The sequence below is a fragment of the Chanodichthys erythropterus genome, chromosome 15 (assembly GCF_024489055.1).
Source record: "Chanodichthys erythropterus isolate Z2021 chromosome 15, ASM2448905v1, whole genome shotgun sequence".
NCBI lineage: Eukaryota > Metazoa > Chordata > Actinopteri > Cypriniformes > Xenocyprididae > Chanodichthys > Chanodichthys erythropterus.
Window position 1 is genome coordinate 18,034,448 of NC_090235.1, and position 22,448 is coordinate 18,056,895.

Consider the following 22,448-nt stretch of genomic DNA (forward strand, 5'->3'; position numbering starts at 1 on the left):
CTCTTTCTGCCATGAGTTAAACCCCACCACTAAAAATCTCATCAGCGCTGAGCAGACTGGGCCAGATTACTGAAGAAATCCCCTGTATTTGTTGTTGTTTTTGAAACAAGATCTCCTAAGTGAGTTTGACAATGAAGATGACATATTTGGAGTCACGTTGCCTTTTCACAAATGACGCGCTGTGTGTTTGTAGCCGGCCCTTTTGATACTAGAGATGGGCCAAGAGAAAGCTGACTTTTTCACAGGGAGCTGCCTGTGAGAATTAGTGGATTTGTGTGCATGTAAACCGACGACACAACATTAGTTTGCCACTCAGAAATCTCTAGTTCTTTTTAGATCATTGTGATGTTGTGATACAAAATGATGTGAGTTAAACTGTTACTGTAACTATTGGATGATGCTGGAAGAATTGGTACATCGTTGATGTGACTGACATTTGTATGTTATATGTATGTGTGTGTTTTTATAATATATGGGTCATTGACGAATAAGGTTTTTAAAAAACATAATGGAGATATAATTAATTTTATTTTAAATTACGTTTTATTCAGTGTTAACAATGATATTATGTGGTTTTTATAATCAGTTAACACTGCTTTTGTCAATTTTTACAAAATTTGTCACCAAAAAAGTCATTCGGTTTAACCAAAACCATTTTGTTTTACCGAATGATACATTTGGTTATTACAAATGATGATTTTTTTCAAAAAATACAGGCTGATATCTAGCAAAAGGACAATCAAACCTTTTATATTTAGTACAAGTTTTTAAAATATTACATTTTCCATGTTTTATAGCGGTTGTACCGAATGACCTGATGTTTCTGGACATGCGTATGATCAAGTGAAAACATGAATTTTTCAAATAGTTAAGAGAGAATTAGTTACTTTGCTTCACGACCATGTGGTCCTTTGCAGGCGCTTGAATGATGTCACATCCTGTCACATGATATTGACCGCATGACTTGATCTAAAATGCTCCCTTTTTATTGGTTACTCCGAATGACATCAATGAAATTCATTTTTCCGGACATTTTTTCTCATAACAAAGCAACGACTTCTACACATAATTTTAATACCATTTTGCACTATGTTGATATATGATGTTATAAAATCATGCCAGAATAAGAAATATATACATTTAATACATTTTTATTTTAATCTCAAATGAAATGGCTGTTTTGGCCTTTGGACGCTTAAACCGAATGACCTTTTGACACTTCTTTAAAAATCTTTAAAATACCTTTATATGTAGCATAATATTTTGGATTCAGTAAAACAGATCTAGTTGTACTACCTTACATACTTTGAATGTCATATCTTTGCTTTTTTTTTTTATTATTAAGGCCTTTGGACAAAAAAATGACCCGTCACACCATTGACCTATATACAGATATATTAATTCATTTATATATTATTTGATACATTTTTGCTTTGTTTTTTTGGGCTATAAATAAAAAAGAGTAGATTATGATCCTATTATTTCTTAAAAAAAATATTTTAACAAAACTGCTTATTAATATTTGAAAAAAGTATACCAAATCAAAGTATGCAGAAATATGGACAATTATTTACTTAGCATTATTCAGCTTTACATTATTTTGGATCATGCTGATTTCAAAATAATTCACCAAAATTAACAAGAAAACTTTTCCGCTTGGGTCTGTGTGTGATAAAAAATGTTTATTTATTTATTTATTTTTTAGAATTTTGCACACACAAATGACTCAAACTTTGCATCAGCTGGCGTGTTAATTGAGCTATCCTGATGTGCCGCTCTTGTCATTGAGCCTTTTTCTCCACAGGAATGTTGCGTCGCTGCGTTGTCAGTTTTGAACATGCATACAATGCCTTTTTTGTGTGTGTGATTAAATCACACAAAGCTTTTCCATCACCATTTCACAGTGACAGTGATGAAGCGCCTGTCGACAGGTAGATTTCTCTGATTAAAAAAACAACTGTCAAAACATAATATAGTAGCTTTAAATCATGCAGCTGATGACAGCAATTGACAGCATTGTTTTTATTCACTTCTCCAAGACCCTCTGGATTTCTTCACTAAGCAACACTCACGTAGACTGTTGGTTTGTACGCTAGTCATAGTAATACTCACTTATGATTGAGCTTTGACTCCTGTCAGTGTCGTGGAGCGTTCGAGGGACAGCCCTGCTCTGTATGCCGCTGTCAAACCATTCACCCTCACTTACTTTTTTTAATTAAGAAAATTGATTGTTCTGTCCTTTTCAAAAAGCACATTATACTTTATTAAGCAAGTTCTTGAGTTGGCACAATAACATAAGACGAGCAGGGAAGGAAAGGATGGAGGTGGGGTGGATAGTGAACTAGTGATTTGAATTGACTGGTACAGGAACGCAGCAGATGCCTGGGAGCTATAAAAGCAGATTTTTCGGCTTCTGATGGTGGCCTGGAATGGTAATGTCTGACTGCTTCCCCTGCAAGTTTTAATGTAATTGTGCACTATATCAGGTATTAAAAACTTTTCTCATCCTCCCACTCCATTCCTCCTTCTATGTGTCTTAGTATTCGATCCTGATAGCAAGGCTGTACCTTTATTCTCATAATTTGAGAGACAGTGAAAGGAAAATGAGAAAGTGCATCTAGTTCAGTGAATCAATAGCTCAATAGTTCTGTAACAAATTTTAAATTAAGTCAGCTTAATGCACAGTTTATTAAACAGAAGCAGGGATCACGTCGTTTAGATTTAAACTGACTTGAATTGTGAAAGGATTCGACTGATATATTGATTTAAAGCACCTTATAATAATAATTTGCTCACAAATCAGTTATAATAGCTTGGCTAGGTCAAAGCATAACTAAAAACATGTATATTCATGAGCTGTATGAATCGTAAGGTTTTATGATTGTGGTTCTGATTCTTCTTAATGATTCTGGTTATTTTACTACTTTTCAGGAAGAATATGTGGGAATAAATAAAAAGTAATATGTCTATGCAAACAAACACACCTGTTGCAAGAACTTCTTTAAACAACTTTGTTCGAGTTGGCAAAAATGAAATCCAATAATTGCCCCTACATATGCAAAAAATTAAATGTCTTTCATTCATGCAATGATTTAATATAGATATATATTTATTTTTTCAGTCTGCTCTCATGCAAAAAAAAAAAAAAAAAAAGCTAAAATCTAAATATATTATTTATTTATTTTAAATACTTTTGCTGGCCTGGAAGACAATTTTTAAAATTCCCTGATATTTCTAGGTTTGCAAGGCATACAAACCCAACAAATATACGTAATCTTGCTGTGTGGAGCGGTAATTATCATTTAGTTTATTTGTCATTCTCATCAACAACGCTGTGGCCTGCATGTAGTGTTATGTCTTTGATTGCATTACTTGATATGATACAATAATGATGTGGTTTTATGACAGATTAAGAATGTAAGCTTTCATAAAACGGCATCAGCCATTAGTTACATCTGTGCTACCATCAGTCACGCTCGCTGATATTTGAATAAATATCTTCTTCAAATGCAATCTCTTTTCAGGGGTAGTAATATGACACAGACAGGTGCGTTTCTCATCAATTTCAATTTTGAACGGGTAGTGTGGTTAGATGCTGTGAAGCCTCAGAATCACAGAGCGTGGATGGCTAGAGAGGCTAGAGATGATGTGAGTGATTTGACAGGGTGTGGTTATATTTGTGATTAGATTTTCTCAAGACTTTTATTAACTTAGCTGTGGTTAAGGTGTGGCCCCTCTGCAAAGCATGAATTGCTTTATTTAATATCCATTTGCATCACCAACTAAATGAGGAAATTGCTCTCGACGGTCTGTCGAAATAAGACAGGCCCCTGTTTTGTTAACTCATGAGAAACTGTAATTGCCCTAAATTGAAAGTGGCCTACACGCACACCATCTTGCAAATGCAAAATGATGTTTAACTGTACGTTATGCTAAACCTTTCATAGAAATTCACTTTTGTGCGGTTTGTGCCAAGGGAAAGTCTAGTTAATAGTGCGATTTGCCTGCTATGAACAAACACGCATGAGCTCATTGAGTTCTGATGGAAATTTTTCGCTATGAATCACTTTATAAATTCCACATTTTTTTTTTTTTCTCTATCATCTTTGATTTTGGTAACTGATTAAAATGTGTGTCCCTAAGCCACATCAGTGACATAAGTGCACAGATTTTATTCATTAAAACATCATCAACAAAGGCCGGCGCCGGCATAGTCACCGATATTAGAACCTCATTGCTGTTTATGGATTGAGCTGGAAGAGCAAAACCATTTCTAGGGCATTTCGTCTCCGATTTTTGAAAATCAAAGAACAATCGAGAAGCTTTTTTACAGAGCAGAATAGGCGACATTGGCTTCAAAATTGTTTTTAGCATGCGAGCAGACAGCACCACACATTGAGTGGGTTGCTTGAGTAACGCCGTGTCTTAACCAGACGTGACGCTGCAACATTTTTTCCACGATAATCAGAGTTTTGGTCCTAACCAGACACGACAGCGATATGCAATGATTCTGTTTTAGAAATGATTTTTATTTCTGCGACGCCTCGGCTGGAACAACAATATACAAACAAAGTATGATGAGGATAATCTCAGGTACTGATTATGTGCTTTATTTAATGTTAAAAGCATTTAATGTGAGTTTGAATCTGTAGCTGTACCGAAAGCAACAAAGGATTATTTTCAAATCTTGAAAATAAATGAAAGGAAACAAGAACATTCAGACTGTGAACAATTATATCACTTAATATGTTAAAATGGTGTAATTTATGATTTGATTATGTACTTATCCATTTCATTGTGAGTGTAGTGCGCTTGCAGAGAGACTCCGCCCCACACGCCTAGTTCCCTTCTGATTGGCTGTGATTTGTATCAACTGGTGTTCCACAAGGGTCTATATTGGGTCCATTCTCTTTAGCACGTATATCCCTTTTTGAAATAAATAATGTGATTGATTTTTGTCACGTCTCGTAGTTGTGTGTCGCCTGGTGTGGACAGACAAATTGCTTATTGCATCGCGTCCGGTTAGGACACGTTGTAATGGCGAGTTGCTAACGTCGATCTTCTCTTTTGCTGTGTTCCAGATATGGTGCGGAAAAAGAATCCCCCTTTGAGAAGCTTCGGCGGTGAAGAAGAGGAGGGCGAGGCGGTGGCGGCCGAGGCTACGGGCCCGGAGAGCGGGAACACGGGGAGCCAGGCATCTGAGCCTGACCGGGCTGTAGGCGAAGAGCAGGAGGAGCCGTCCTCCCCTGGCCCCATCAAACCAGACAGGCCTGATTTGCATTACTCCAGTCACAACCTGGCAGCGTCTTACTCCAGCCGTGAGGGCACCGATAGCGAACCGCTGGACTCTGCCACCTCCCCAACAACCTCTGATCTGGGTGAGAGAGTGGATGGTGAGGACGACCGGAATGGTCTAAGGTCTAACACCCGGTCAGGTGGCGTCATCGTACAGGGCTGCACCAGTAACGGAGAGGAGAGGGATGCCACACACAGCCCACTAGCGTTGCTGGGCTCTGGCAGCCCTTGTGGCACTGCGGTCGAAGGTTCAAAAGTCCCCCCTGTTACTCTTCATCCACAGAGGCCGATTGGGGGAGCGGAGGACGCCCCTAGCCCTCTGGGAGCTGAGACGGGAGCACCTCCGCCCACCTCACCCAAACTACAAGACTTTAAGTGCAACATTTGTGGGTACGGCTACTACGGCAATGACCCCACGGACCTGATCAAACACTTTCGTAAGTACCATTTGGGCCTGCACAACCGGACACGGCAGGACGCAGAGCTGGACAATAAGATTTTGGCACTACACAACATGGTGCAGTTCACAGCCCAGTCACAGGCCAAAGACTCAGCGCGAATCCTCGGCCAATCAGCTCAGAGCGGCTCTGCGGCAGAGGCGGGGTCACCCAGGTCCTCCGTGCTTAACGGCACCTACGACGTGCAGGTATTCTCAAAGAAATATTGTTTCTAAATATAATTAATTCAGCACTATAACAATAATAATGGCAGTGTAGCCTATGCATATTTATGCATTTTGGAGTTTTGCGTCATTCCATTCAAATCAGTATAGGTGCCTGTAAAAGGATATTTTCCTTCTTATGTAGGGCGTTCAAAATCAGTGAATTATGAGGGCCCATTTCAGCCTATTATCCCTCTTTTCACAAAACGTAATATAAGTCTCTGGTGTCTCCAGAATGTGTCTGTGAAGTTTCAGCTCAAAATCCCCCACAGATCTTTATTATAGCTTGTCAAATTTGCCCCTATTTGGGTGTGAGCAAAAACACGCCGTTTTGTGTGTGTCCCTTTAAATGCAAATGAGCTGCTGCTCCCGCCCCCTTTCCAGAAGAGGGCGGAGCTTTAACAGCTCAACAACAACAAAGCTGGAGAATCTCACGCAGCCAAAATGACGACGGTGTTCAGCCTTACATTGTTCAAACCGGAGTCGACACTGATGGAGAGACTCAGGAAGAAGTTTTAGAATGAAACTGGACGTTTCTGAATGATTAGTGGATAAATTTATGTAGTTGCTGTGGAGTTGATTCAACTATGTTAAACTTTTGTGTAACTCCAGTGTTGAATTGAGTGTTGTTTGTGAAGCAGTCCGGCGTAAAATAACGGCATGTCAACAACACTCTACTACAACAACTCTTCCTCTTCTCTAAAGCAGCCCAACATGGCCCCGCCCCCTTTGTTGTGTGTTCTCGGGGGCGGGGTTTATGTAAATGTTGGGGTTTGTGATGTCACCAACCCAGGAAGAAGCTCACTGTAGTCCCTACCAGCCATTTGTTGTAGTCCTTAAAAAGCAATCTCTGTAAAAGAAAATATCTCCCTTTGCATTGAACTTTGAGCGTCGTAACTTTGCAGATGTTGTTTATGATCAAACGGCAACATTACACACTAACTAAAGTTAAAAAAGTGAAATCATAATCAAGAACCCCTCAAAGATGCTCTCTTATAAGGCAGCTGCCTGTGTAGGAAGCAAGGCACTGACTTATGTTTTGGAGCAGAGCTATAGTCAGACCCATGGGTCATTAAGGCTTAAAAATGATGCATGCACATGCAACAGTGAAACTTAAAATTTATGTCACAGAGTAAAACCACTAGATGGATGGTAACCGCATATGATGCATGCAAAGTCATGCACATGCAGAAACTCACACACTGATGAACACTGGCTGAATTAATTCTGAAATTTTGACTAGCCCTCATAGAGTTTGTATTTGTTCTTGCGTGCGTTTTAAAATAATGCCATGAATAAGCAATCAAGCTGCTCCATTGAAATTGTAATGCAAGCGTCATTTGTCATATCACCTTGGTGATTTTTGATTTATAAAAACATACAAACACAAAATGTGAAGGAGATTAGTGCGGATCATGCTGGCACACTGTGTTTGGCTTTGTTCTGTGACTTTTGGCTGATTTATCGTAGCACCAGTCTCTCTGTATCATGTTTAAATGGACCATTATGAACAGTTGCCTGCTTTGCACATGTGCATGTACTCAATCAAGCGAGCACACAGCGCAGCTTAGAGTACCTGATGTTTTTTTTCTTCTAATAACACCGGCCACAATCTTTTTCAATTCAACATTCAGCCTGTCTACAAATTGTCGTAATACCGTATAAATTCTTAGGAAAAAAGTTTGAATAATGAGTCTATTCAGAATTCGTTCCTAGTGGAATTTTCCATGCAGTAATATCGACAACTGCGATTTCTCATTTTCCCAATGAAAAAAAGGGGGGAAAAAGAGCGTAGGGAAGCTGGTGCGGGGAGCCAGTGAAAACACAGCAGTCGATTTATTTTAAACGATGGGTAATGAACAGATGTCATAGTCATTTATCTGCCCAACTTTCAGCACGGTTTCACTCTTCACTTCAACAATGTCATGTTTACAATTTAAGTGGCATATTTAAGTTCAGGTTTCTGCGAAATGAGCCAAGTTTGGATGCGTTTAGCTTTAGTCAGTGCAGAGGTGTTTTTGCCTAGTTTATCAGCCAGATATAATGATTTTAAATGCGTGAACTGTGAACTAGTTTAGTAATAATAATAATATTCAAACGATACTATTTATTTTTTTCATAACACACGCTTTATAATATATATTTAATGTTTATATTTTATTATTATTTATTTAGTATTGTGAAATAATTATATATTTAATATTTATATTGATAAACTTAAATTGACATCGATACAGGTGATGAGAGGAAAGCCGTAAAACTCCAGTATGTCTAAATATATATTTTGGACAAAAGGTTTTTTAGGTTTTTTATACTTGTTTTATTTTATTTTTTTGTTAGTTGTTTTTTTTTTTCATTTTATTGTTATTATTGTTATTATTAACAATAAAAAATAATAATAAATTTTACTTAATTTGATGTATGTATATGAAATTTATATATATATATATATATAAATTATATTATTATTAATTATTATATATATGTATTTATATGTGCATGTACATCATATCATATGCTAAGCTGCCTTTCTTGTGATATTTTGTTGTTATGGAGGATATTTGATAGTTTCCTCCTCCCCATAATGTAAAAAAAAAAGTATCTTTTTGAGAAAATCTTTTATTGTGTGTCCCAAGTGCACTGTGCTTAAATTCAATTGCTCAAACAGGTGATACAGAGCAACCAGCTGAGACTTTTAATCAGTCCACTTTGTATCTGTAATATGCATGTGTAGAATTACAGTCAAGCACACATTACGCTAAGCAGTGGGTGTTTATTTAATCATTGCTTGAACATACAGCTCAGGGGCTGCTCGAGGGAAAGGGTCTGTCTGTGCTGTGACATTCCTTGAGTGTTTTGTCTGGAGCATGACGTTGAATTCCCCACAGTGCGTATAAAGCTCGAGACCTCCCACTCATACTCTCTTTTAGTACTGTGACTGCCAACTATATATTCCATATGCTTGTCTATAGGCTGGACATCTATTGCATCATACTATTTTTTTTTTTATACAGATGCATTTATAATTTTTTAAGAACTTTTTGTTAATTTAATGACTGTCCTGGTCTTTTTCTTCTTTTTTTTTTTATCCACAATTTAATTTAAAAGTGTCAGAACTAAACTCGCACCTGTATATTATTAATCAGAAAAGATCCATTTCGTCTCTGCATGCATGGTCGCTTTACTTTTCGAACTCTCCAAGTTTCACATGTTCCCCATCTGCTCACTGGAGGATTTTCGAATTCTCAGCGCTGAGAAATAATAAGAACATAAAATGTGATTTGCCTTTGTGTGGTGATAACTGCTGCCTCGTCTTGGAGATTGGGAGGGTTATTGAAAGTCTGTTGTCTGTCTTATTATATCAGACTTCTATTTCTCTGTAATTCTCTATAACTCACGGATGATTGTTCTTTCCCTTTATCTCATTTTCTTTCTTTGTCATCCCTCCCTCTCAACCTCCCTGCTCTCACAGGTAACGTTAGCCGGCACCTTTATCGGGATTGGGAGGAAGACGCAGGATTGTCAGGGCAACACCAAGTACTTCCGCTGTAAGTTCTGCAACTTCACCTACATGGGAAGCTCCTCTGTAGACCTCGAGCAGCATTTCCTAGGCACACACCCCAACAAGATGAAGAGTCCACCTCCGTCCAACCCCAACCTCGAGGACAAGTCCTCAAGTGAACGGAAGGGGAACTGCGTACCGCGGATTGGGGCAGATGAGCAAGGGAAGTGGGCGGATCGGGTGGCAGTAAGGGCTGAAGATGACTCTGTGGCTGGGTACTCTGTACCAATCAGGGCGTCAGACTCCCCTAACCACACTGGGGTTGACACCCCTGCAGCGTATTACTGGTGCAAATATTGCAGCTTTAGTTGCGAAGCCGGCAGCTCCTCTAGGCTTCTAGAGCATTACGAGAAGAGACACGGTCAGGCGGCCGTCAGGGAGGGAAGTCCAGGGGACAGGGACAGAAAGGCACGTGATGGAGACTCCCACTTACGGAAAAAGGAGAAGACCGGAGCGACAGCTGACCCTGAAACTGTAGTAACCAGTTACAACTGCCAGTTCTGCGACTTCCGTTACTCCATGACGCACGGCCCGGAGGTCATCGTCGTGGCTCCGCTTTTGCATCACTACCAGCGAGCTCACAGCATTCACAAGTGCACCATCAAACATTGCCCCTTCTGCCCCCGTGGGCTCTGCACTCCCGAGAAGCACCTGGGGGAAATCTCCTACCCCTTCGCTTGCCGTAAGAGCTCCTGCTCGCACTGTGCTCTACTTCTGCTGCAGCTAACAGCCGGAGGGACCACTACCCCGTCCCCGCCAGCTCCCCGAGCGTCCGTCACCCACCTGTGTGACCAGTGCCCATTCACCTCCACTGATATTGACTTGCTTCTCTTGCACTATGACAGCGCCCACACCTCTCACAACTTACTGGAAGTCAAACCAGAGGAGGAGGGATCAGGGGATGGAGGGGCGGGGCCAGGGCGGGACCATCCCGGAGAGTACGCCTGCACTAAGTGCCATTTCTTCACTGAAGTGGAGGAGGAGATCTTTCGTCACTACAGGTAATGCCTCATAATAAATCCATATTATATATATTAGGGCTGTAATGGTACACAAAAGTCATGGTTCGGTGCATACCTTGGTTTTGGGGTCACAGTTCGGTACAGTAGGAAAAATGGTCACACTTTAGTTTTGGGCTCCAATTCTTGCTATTAACTTCTGCCTCAATAACTGCTTATTAAAGGGATAGTTCACCCAAAAATGAAAATTTTATGTTTATCTGCTTACCCCCAGTGCATCCAAGATGTAGGTGACTTTTTTTCTTCAGTCGAATGCAAATTATGATTTTTAACTGCAACCGCTGCCCTCTGTCAGTCAAATAATAGCAGTAGATGGGAACTTCAACTATAACAGTAAATAAAACTTGCTTAGACAAATCAAAATTAAAACCTGCGGCTCGTGACGGCACATTAATGTCCTAAGACACGAAACGATCGGTTTGTGCGAGAAACCGAACAGTATTTATATAATTTTTACCTCTAATACACCACTATGTCCAACTTCGTTCAGCTTCCTGTTAGTGAGGTCAAAAAACGCGTTCTGGTGACGGAAGTGATGTCTCGCCCATATACTTCAATGAGCGCGAGACATCACTTCCGTTGTCAGAGCGCGATCAGACCTCACTAGCCGGAAGCTGAACGAAGTTGGACATAGTGGTGTATTAGAGGTAAAAAATTATATAAATACTGTTCGGTTTCTCGCACAAACCGATCGTTTCGTGTCTTAGGACATTAATGTGCCGTCACGAGCCGCAGTATTTAATTTTGATTTGTCTAAGCAAGTTTTATTTACTGTTATAGTTGAAGTTCCCATCTACTGCTATTATTTGACTGACAGACGGCAGCGGTTGCAGTTAAAAATCATAATTTGCGTTCGACTGAAGAAAAAAAGTCATCTACATCTTGGATGCACTAGGGGTAAGCAGATAAACATCAAATTTTCATTTTTGGGTGAACTATCCCTTTAAGAGTGCCCCAGGGATGACGCGTTTTTGTAGGCAAAACCCGGAAGCGAGTTAGCATTTTAGGACTTCGGGTTCCAACGCCGTAAAGTCTATGGGTTTTTTGAATGGGTTTTTGCTAAATCGCCTGAAATAAGGTCTGTGGTTAACAAAGCCTCTAAATACTTTCACGTTTTGATCTATGACATAAAACACACCAGTTATAACCCACTTGTGATTTTTTTTTTAACTTTTACTGTGTCTTAAAATCGGCGGTTGCTAACAAATTGCTAAAAGGTGCTACTTCCTTTGGCGGGGACTTTAGACGTCATCATGACAAACAGGACATTTGGACAGTATTTCTCATGAAAAAGTGGATAAGTATTCATACACAGCGCAGATCACAATCAGTGAGCATGATTTTAATTAGAGTTGTTTTCTAAATAAAGTTTGAGGACGCTTGGTGGTGACGACGTTGATCCACGCCCATGGTGTGCTGTAGTCCGTTTATAGCCTACTGCCTTTTATATGTGACGACTTTATTTAGGCTTCAAAATCTATAAATGTTGTGTTAACTTGTAAAGATTATCTTGATAGACAAAATGTGTAAGTGTCATATCCCTTTGTTAAACACAGAGCTTATTTTCTGTGATTTTCCAGAAGTCTATGGGAAAAATGAATAGGCTTTCAGTCGAGGGAACCGTGCGCCGCTAACTTCCGGGTTGGCCTACAAAAACGCGTCATCCCTGGGGCACTCTATTGGCTAGGATTAAGGGATGTAGAATATGGGAATGCAGAATAAGGCATTAATATGTGCTTTATAAAAGTACTAATAAACAGCCAATATCTTAGTAATATGCATGCTAATAAGCAACTAGTTAACATCTTCCTTTAGTGTTTTTAAGGATTAGATTCTTCCTGATAATTGCCATCCGAGATGTCTGTTTTTCTTCAGTCAAAAAGAAATTAAGGTTTTTGAGGAAAGCATTCCAGGATTTTTCTCCATTATAGTGGACTTTAACAGGGTTCAACGGGTTGAAGGTCCAAATGTCAGCTTCAGTGCAGCTTCAAAGAGCTCTACATGATCCCAGACGAGGAATAAGAGTCTTATCTAGCAAAACTATCATCATTTTCTAAAAAAAAAAAAAAAAAAAAAAAAAAAATATATATATATATATATATATATATATATATATATATATATATATATATATATATATATATATATATATATATATATATATATATATATACATACATACATTTTTAACCACAAATGCTCATCTTGCACTGCTCTTCGATGACCCTCGCATTACGTAATCACATTGGAAAGGTCAAGCGTGACATAGGCGGAAGTACTGCGGTAGGGCGAAAAACTTGCATTAATGCATGCATTAATGACGGATAACGCTGGTTGAGGACCAGCATAACTCATTTGACTCTTACGCATGTTCACGCAGACATCGGTGAAAAATTAAATATAGAAGCATTCATTGGCATTGCTGTTCACTCAGAATGCGTTTTTCCATTCCCATGTGCTACTTTTCCATTGTATTTCTATGTAAACACGCTAGATGGATGTGTTTAAGCATTGCGCTCATGGAGTCCACATGATCAGGAAGTTCATGTGAAGGTTAAAGATTTCCCCATGCAGATTCTGCAACAAGTTCAATTTGGTTTTGCTGCATTTACCAACAGAAAACTTCTTGATTTGAAAGTGATTTCTGTGTGAGCAACGCAATAGACAAAAGCCAGTGGACCTTTTTTGCCCGCAAAATTTTGCTGATTTGACTTAAGATAGAGCCGTTGAGTTTGTGCAGGCAAATGCCACTAATATTATCTTCACAAAATGTAAATAAAAAATGATTAAACTTATTGTTTAGCATTGGAATGCATCACAGTACCTCAGTTTATTTAATGTATAAATAAAATTAAACATTTTATTTATGTAAATATTAATAAGCAAATATTGTAAAGGTCCAATATTTGTTTAGTCTTTATAAATATTTTTATTAAATTTTTAAATTTAATTTAAAATCATATTGTAGTACAATAGCATTGGACAGTGAAAGCAGCTGTTGATTATATCCAGCTTGTGTTACACATTTGTTTCTGTGTTGGCGGTTTTGCTTTCGTACTGATAGGTAACAGGTTTTCCTTTTTTCCCCCTTTTTTGCACTTTACTTGAAGTCGAGCAACACAGCTGAATAAACTGAAAATGCTAAACGTCAGGGAGTAACTTTACTTACAGCAGTCCCTCATTTGTTTTGATTTAGCTTGTCTTGAGGCCAGGTGTGCATGTAAATGTGAGTGTACTTCAGTGTTTGTTTGCATGTGTGTGTGTGCGTGCATATGTCAGATAAATGTGTACATGTGAGAAAGTATTATACCTTTCCATATTCTTTCTTTCACCATCTGTGTGGTATGTACAGCGCAGATGAGCGTGGCTCTGCTTTACCTTCACATAAGATCTCAATTACTCTCCATTTTCTGCCAAAGTTTACAGGCATGTCTACATGTGCTGGTTTGAATTTATTGATAAAAATGAGTTTACTGCACCACTGAAATCCATATGTCCGCTTGAGTTTGGCACAGTAGAAAGAGAACAGAAAGGCACTTTGCTAAATCTAATATAAGTGTTGTGTAAATACACCAAACCACCTCAATGCCACATATGTTTGATATTATATATTATGTGCAAGAACTTCTCTTGAGCAATTTTACTACTGATGTTTAAATGGGAAAACAAACCCAATATGCAAAATGGCTATAAACTTTATTTCATTGTCTTGCATGTATAATAGATTTGTATTCATGTGGTTAATACTTATGAAACTCACTGACAAATTCTTGAAATATAATTTAACATTAACATTTAATCATTTGGCAGATGCTTTTATCCAAAGTGACTTAACAAATGAGGAGAACAATGGAGGTAGTTAAGCAGTTTTAATTAGAAATATAATGTTTTACAAGAAATAAATTACACAGTTTACATATTCTGGTACCAATTCCAATTAATTATGGTTTCTAACAGTGTTTTAATGTCATGTTAAAAAAATAATAATACAATTTTATTACATTACAAGATTAAAGTTATAATGTTATGAGTGGTGGAGAACAGTGAAATCAGTCATGCATTTCTGTCTGGATTTTTGTCCTTAATAAATTCAATTTCCTACATATTCTCATAACTTTATGACTGTTCTAAATGCTAAAATGCTGTCATGCTAAATTCCATTTAATGATGGATGAACAATGATTGGAAATAATTGCATTCAGTACTGTGAGCAATCTTTTGTCAAACTATCAGATTATTACATATTTCATACAGCAGAACAGTATTGTGCAATTGTATTGTACAGTTTTTGTGAAAAAAAAAAAATCCATTTACATTTATATCTAGCAATATAGTTGTCTTTGTTATTTCTTTTAATCCAATCTTGCATTTAGTGAGACTTTTTTGTGCATTACATCTGTATGTATGTGTGTGTGTGTGTGTGTGTGTATATACATCAATTGTCACAACAATGGCAAGTTTAAAGTGACTCTAATGTGCATATTATATATTTGATATGTTTCATCCACATCTGAGGAGGAATGCAGACATTCCAGAACAGTCAATGGAACCGAATGTCATGAAAATCAACGTGTTTGAATATTCTATTATAATTGTTTTGTTACAAAACCTGTTTTGAATAAGAATAGATTCCCAGCCCATTCATAATTCATTCTACATGCATACAATAAATCACATACATAGTCGCGAGACCGAGAAGTAACACATAGCTGCATGACAGACGCAGTTTTCCTACTATTTAAACTTTTTCAGCAATTCCACAAGTTCACGTGTCGTTAAATGATCAACGATCTAATCTGACTTGTCAAAGATCCTGGCGAAGGAATCATTTGTCAAGTTGGCGCTCGTGTCAGGAAACACTGAATTTTAAGGCCTCATACACCCACCTGTCCCCTAGAGAGCATGTGTGAAGGTTTTTGTGCGCTTGAGCCTTGAGTGACGTCCATCACGATCCAGCTGCCCGGGGCTGGTTGTTTCAGGTGGACGTGGAGCAGAGTGTTTTCAGCCTGTGCGTGCGGCCTTTCTGAATAAGGCGCTGTTTGTATTCAGAGCCCACAGCCTGGAACCCAGCGAGGAGAGAGCAGAAATCAGACCTGTATGGCCTCCCTGGAGAGCCCCTGCTTCTCAGCTCAGACTGTACAGAGTGTGTGTGAATGCAAGTGAGAATGTGCATGTCGTATTTTGTTTTAAACTACTTTTCTTTTGCCCACCAGGCTTACTTGGGAGCATGAGAATATTGTGTACACTAGATCTTAGTTTATACGCTACTGCATGCATGTTTTCAGGGTTGTGTCTTCCATGTTATTGTATGAACATCTGTGTCATGGTATCCGGTTTCATTGCATGGAAGCGTTCGCTGACCTCTGTGTGTGCGTGCGAGCGATTGTGTGGTCTTTCGAATCACTGATACATAATATTTCCAGTGTGCGTATGTGTCTTTCTTGAATACCTCGCTGTGGTGTAGATTTATGAGCAGAATCCTGCCCTCTAGACTCCAAACAGCAACCCACCCACCACGAACGTGAACTTGATATTGATGCCGTAGCCTCCCACACCTCGTGCCCACCCGATCTAGTGCGCACTCAATATATCACGCTGCCCTCCAATTCGGGAAAGGGAGACCTTTTACGTGCAGGAGCTGAGAATATACTGCATAGGACATGCTGGTTACAGACTTCAGCTTATTGTGGGATTCAATCAGAAAGGGGGAGTTTGTAATATCTTTGCATTTAAACTCACAAATGATCAGATTGTAATTCCCATTAATACAGCAAGTGGTGACAAATTTACACTCTTCACCTCTACCTAATTAGTCGTCTGCAGTAGGAAATGTAGGACGTTTTCATTTAGCCAAAATCAACTGAAAATTAAACTCGGTATGGTGTCGTAGTAAAGTCCTCTCTGTTTCAACCAAACCAAACCAAACCAAGATTTTATATATTGGTAGTTTGGCATCATTTTTGGTCACATTAAAGTGTCCACACTGTTTACCTGTTGTAGTTTATCGATGTTTTGTGCATAACATGTGATGTGAAAACTTGTCTTTGGTGAAATCCTAATTGAATGTCATATTTCAGTTTATGATTTCGGCCTTCCAAAACTATTTAGGCCGACCCCATATTCTTTGGAAGAATGTTTTCATATGTCAATTTGAGTGCATCACTTGTCTAAGTTTCTTATTGTTAATTTTGGACATTTTTGTATACATATTTGATCTCAAATGGCATATAAAAGCCTGTTGATAATTATCTTCGGTTATATTTTTTTTAGATTTTAGAGATTTTGACTTTGAAAAGTGTAAAATGTTACACTCTACACTCTAAAAAATGCTGGGTTAAAAACAACCCAAGTTGGGTTGAAAATGGACAAACCCAGCAATTGGGTTGTTTTAAACCAGTGGTTGGGTTAAATGTTTGCCCAGCGTGCTGGGTAGTTTTATTTAACTCTGTTGTATAAAAATTACTGTTTTGCTTGCTTAAAATGAACCCAAAATATGCTGGAAATTAACATTTTATTAATATGTTTAATAAATGAGCATTTATTGATAAGATAATGAATAATAAACAATAAACATTTATTAAATTGCTTATTAATAAATGTACACCTTTTGATTATTATTGTTGCCTCTAGTAATTATGTGTCTGATTTTTAATTTCTCACCTATTTTGGATTAATTTTAAGCCAGCCATATAGTCATCTAATCAGTAGTTGGGTTAAATAAAACTACCCAGCAGGTTGGGCAAACATTGAACCCAACCGCTGGGTAAAAACAACCCAAGCTGGGTTAAAAATGGACAAACCCAGCGATTGGGTTAAATGTTTGACCCAACATGCTGGGCGGTTTTATTTAACTCAACTATTGCTTAATAATCACTATATGTCTGGCTTAAAATGAACCCAAAATAGGTTGGAAATTAAAAATCAGACACATAATTACTAGAAGCAACAATAATAATCAAAAGGTGAACATTTATAAATAACCCAATTTAATAAATGTGTATTGTTTAATTATTATTCGATAAACGTATTAATAAATGTTCATTTCAAACATATTTTGGGTTCATTTTTAGCAAGCTGTACAGTCATTTTTAAACAATAGTTGAGTTAAATAAAACTACCCAGCAGGTTGGGCAAACATTTAACCCAACCACTGGGTTAAATGACCCATTTGCTGGGTTTGTCCATTTTTAAACTAACTTTGGTTGCATTTTTTAGTGTATGATTTCTTTATCTTAAACATCATTAAGCATTACATGAGTGAATCCCAAAATGAATTCACACATAGTGAGTGTTTTACTGTAATATGCAAGATCCATTTTGAGGGTGGAAAGAGATGGATCATTTCTAAATCAAGTCAAAATTCCCATTGAAATCAATGTATTTGTAGCACAGAGTAATTCTAGTGTGTAAGAGCTCTTGTTTTATTTCTCCGCTTAAGTCGTGACTCAAGGAACGCCATTTCCGGGTCCAAGCCTCGACTCGTTTCGCTTGAGAATGCCATCTCGACAGCCGTTTATGAGCACTATTTATTCATATTAAACATTTAACTTTTTAAAGTTAAACATTTGAAATACTTACAGTCTACACAACAGTCTCCACAACAGTCTCCATGCTCACAGAGGTCGATTTATAAAAGATGAATCACTGTCTGGCCATCTGGGATTTTGGTATGGAGATAAAGGTTATGATTATAATTTTTTTTGGTAGTATTACACCACATTGTGTATGTATATTAGCACCGTTTGTTGTTTTCTTGTGGTATGAGATCGAGCGTTTGCACCCGGAAATTGTCCTGCGTGACAAGTCTTTAGTTTTCAAGTCTTTATCTCATTTATTATAGGGTATTTTATGGAAATCTATTTTTTTGACAGTGAGTTATGTCATTGTAAGGCATCTTGTTCCCTATAAGGCCCATGGCTGAAGCTGTCCACTTTCCTACCTAATGAGGGCTCCTTGTTTCCTTTTGGAGACCGAATTATCCATCGGACTCACTCTTTCACCCCTACCGTGATTCTTCTCTGTCTAGTTTTTCTGTCATCCAGTCTGGTGAACGGCAGGCTGTGCTTTACCCATTTTTCTGTCTCCAGTGTAATATCATGGGATGGTGTCGGCAGCGCTTTTGCTCCGCTCGGTGTCCTGTAAAATGGAGGTATTGAGCCGGTGTGCTGGCGCATAGCTAAAGGCCTTCATTTTCACAAGCGCAAATTACTGCCTCTCAGTACCGTTATTGACATCGATATAGGTTCTCATTCATTTTTTCATGTTTTCATGTATTTTCCCCCTAAATCGATGATGCTGTTTCTGCTTTGCAAAATGAAAAGGGGGAGAAAAAAAATAAAAAATGGAAAATTTCATCTATAACCTGTGATTGCAATTAAAGTGAAAGCATGGAGGAAATTATAGAGTAGGAGGGTAGGTAGCATTAAATCTTGTTCAGTACATCATCTTAATCATTTATGCTTGTACAGTTTTGAATGGTTACATGATTCTTGCAGGTCGGGCAGATTAATTCTGACCCCTTTACTGCTCTGCTTCAGTCCGAGAGGGTAGAAAGACAAATTCTAACCCAGTCAAATGAAGTAATTGAAATCTCTTTTACTACCTGATTATTAGAGTTAGACAGCAAGAAAAAGCCATCTCTAGGTCTATTCTCCAAAAAGCCAGTTTGACATTGATGTTGTGTTACGTTTTTATTTATTTATTTTTTATAACAACTGATGATTCCTTTGATGGTTGCCTTTTTGAACGGTTCTTTGTGTTGTGCATCTTTAAATTTAGGAATATTTTTTGTCATGGTCTTTGGTGGCGTTGACAGCTCTTGAATGTCTGCTTGAACATGCACTCATCGAATCTCATAGTATTTCCTGCTCCTTATTATCAGACAGATGCAGTTGGAAATAACACTTTATGTTGTTAATGGCCTTAATGTGTTTTCTTAACATCACAGAAAGTGTGACAACCTGTCAGCGTTTTAATTAAAACTTATTTGAGGAAACAGTCATAATTACTGTAGTAATGCACTGTACTCGTGATTGACGTTAACATATGTTTAGAGAAGTCAGGCATATATATATATATATATATATATATATATATATATATATTATTATTCTACTTTGGTATATTAATATTAAGCAGAAACATTTTCATTTAATCATTAAGCAACATACGTTTTTATTACAATTTAAAATAGACGTGTTCTATTTTTTAATACATTTTAAAATATAATTTATTCCTGTGATCAAAGCTGAATTTTCAGCATCATTACTCCAGCCTTCAGTGTCACATGATCCTTCAGAAATCATTCTAATATGATAATTTTGGAAGAAACATTTCATATTGTTATCAATGTTGGAAACATTTGTGCTGCTTAATAGTTTTTTAGGAAACATTGATATTTTTTAGGGATTGTTTAATGATAAGAAAGTTCAAAATAACAGTGTTTATTTGAAATAGTTATTTTTTTTTAGTTTTTATTGTAACATATATTTTTTATTTATGCTCTACTTATGATTTGTTATTAAACATTTACTGCTTTTTTTTTTTTTTTTTTTTGTAATTTAGATGATTTAGAAAAACATTTTAGCAAATAACTGTAATGTCAGTGTAGGACATAAGCATGTATGATTAAGTTCATGAAGGCATTTCGTGTTAGGATGAAAAATCATGTCAACTACTCAATGTAAAACCTTCACTGTTTCCAGAACTTGTGCCAGAAAACAATCAGTTCTGGGTTACAGGGTTTGACAAACATATTTATGCTGCGTGTCAGTGACCATAGAATACGATTTGTTTTGGAAGCAGCCCATGCTTTGTTGGAAAACAGTCGATTCTTGGGGAGGGCATTGAAGTAGCTAGTTTTTGTCTGGTACTGATTAATGATAACTGAATTTATCTGTGTGTCTGTCACTTATAGTAACTGGTCCTCATGATACAACTTCATGAAGTTCTTCAGTTGTCTGTTTATTTCTACATGCGCAAATGTTTTAACTTACATTTTGGGGGGAAAAATGTAATCAAGACAATGTTAATAGGTTGCTTTTAAACATTTTGGCCTAGCAAAAGAAATGTGCAGTTATGTTGTTTTTCGGACTTTTCAAAATAATGCTTTTTAAAAAAATTCTGATGTGTGAACATTGTGTTGTCTGTAATCAGAGGTAAATGCAATGGATTGTACTCCTTCACCGGTCGCTGGAATGCACCAATGTTTGATCGGCTCCTGTCTCCGTGTAGCTAAGAGGAACAAATTACCGCAATGCATGCTGGGAAAGTCAGGCAGCAGCAATGATGAAAAGCACTTTTCCACTCTGTCCCTCGTTTGGTGCCTAGAGGGGCAGAGATGGCATCTAGCTGTTTTGCTCTCTTTAGTCTTTTCCTGCTTTTTATCCATCCCAGTTCGGCACAGAGTCAGATTGTGAGAGGCTGTTTACTGGGTAACAGATCTCAGATTTTATTTTATTTTTTTTGCTTTTTCATAAATTGCACTTAGATTCAGTTTGCAGGATAGGGATCTTGTGGGCATATATGATAAAACCATTCATAGCTTTTGCTTAGAAAAAAAAATGGATTAAAAAAGCATAAAAAATGCCACATTTAATGCTTTTTGCCGGATTTTTATACACAAGTACACACACGTAATCTGATTCACCAAAGCTGCATTTATTTGATCAAAAATACAGTAAAAACTGTAATATTGCAACTGTAATATTTAAAATACCTGTTTTCTATTTGAATATCTAAATTATTCCTGTGATCAAAGCTGAATTTTCAGCATCATTACTCCAGTTTTCAGTGTCACATATCATTCTAATATGCTAATTTGCTGCTCAATAATCATTTATGATTATTATCACAGTTGTTCTTTGATGAATAGAAAGTTGAAAAACAATTTATTTGAAACGGAAATATTTTGTAACATCATAAATGTGTTTACTATCACTTTTGATCAAGTAAATGTGTACTTGCTGAATAAAAATATTAATTTCTATAAAAAAAAAAAACTTTTAATATGGTATGATATGTAATATTTATCGTAGGTGCACATAATACAGAGTTTATGAGCCATTTGCAGTTTGTTTTGTACAATATATGTGAGTCATATTTTAAAGGAGTATTACACAAGCACACTATGTCCTTTTATTCAGTGGTTTTATAAACAAGAAGTTAGAGATGACGTCAAAACCCGGAAGACTAATTTGCAAGTGGATCCTTTGAGATTTTCCAATGTTTTTTTTCAATTTATGAGTAAAATAAAGTCTGTGGTAATCATAATGTGAATGTTTTGCACATACTCACATCACAACCGTTCTTATCTAGTTACTTATTAGAAACATACGTTTAAAAAAAAAAATAATAATAACAGCTTCAAAATCACATTTTCAGTATAGGTGTGTGTAATTTTACGTTCAAGTATTGTCACGTTATGTTTAGCACAGACCTTATTTTACTCATAAATTGAAAAAACCCATAGGGAAATCTTGAGGGCAAATTAGTCTTCTGGGTTTCAACGTCATCTCTGCACCACTCTATACTAATTAACTTATATGTCAGGCCAGTTTTTTAATTCCAAGATAATTCCCGAAGCCAAAACTGTGCATATCTACTATGTTAGTTCTGCTGGATTATATGTCAGCACTCTTGAAACGCTGCTCAGATTCAAGGACCAGAATTAACTGTTGTGAAGGGTCTTCATTCATACAACATCATAAATGCCATCCTTTGAACACTTGATACTTGATGATGAGCATGTTAGAACAGGAAAAGAGAGCTTTTTTTATTATTTACAGATGGAAAAAAGATATTAATAACACGATTTGCCCCAACTTGAACTTTCAACAATAAGCACTTTTTTTGCTTTCAAAAGCTCTCATTCTATGTAAATACTCCATTGCGGTGTGGTTAGCCTTTAAAG

At 37.2% G+C, this 22,448-nt stretch overlaps 1 protein-coding gene across 6 annotated transcripts in view; it reads left to right on the forward strand.

Annotated features, from left to right (window-relative positions):
* Positions 1-22,448, forward strand: part of trps1 (trichorhinophalangeal syndrome I) — a 134,068-nt gene that overhangs the window by 30,116 nt on the left and 81,504 nt on the right. For all 6 annotated transcript variants that reach the window (XM_067411871.1, XM_067411872.1, XM_067411874.1 and 3 more), the window contains exons 3-4: positions 5,082-5,941; positions 9,429-10,519. In XM_067411871.1, coding sequence (XP_067267972.1) covers positions 5,082-5,941; positions 9,429-10,519 — 1,951 coding nt within the window. The remainder of the gene's footprint in view (positions 1-5,081; positions 5,942-9,428; positions 10,520-22,448) is intronic.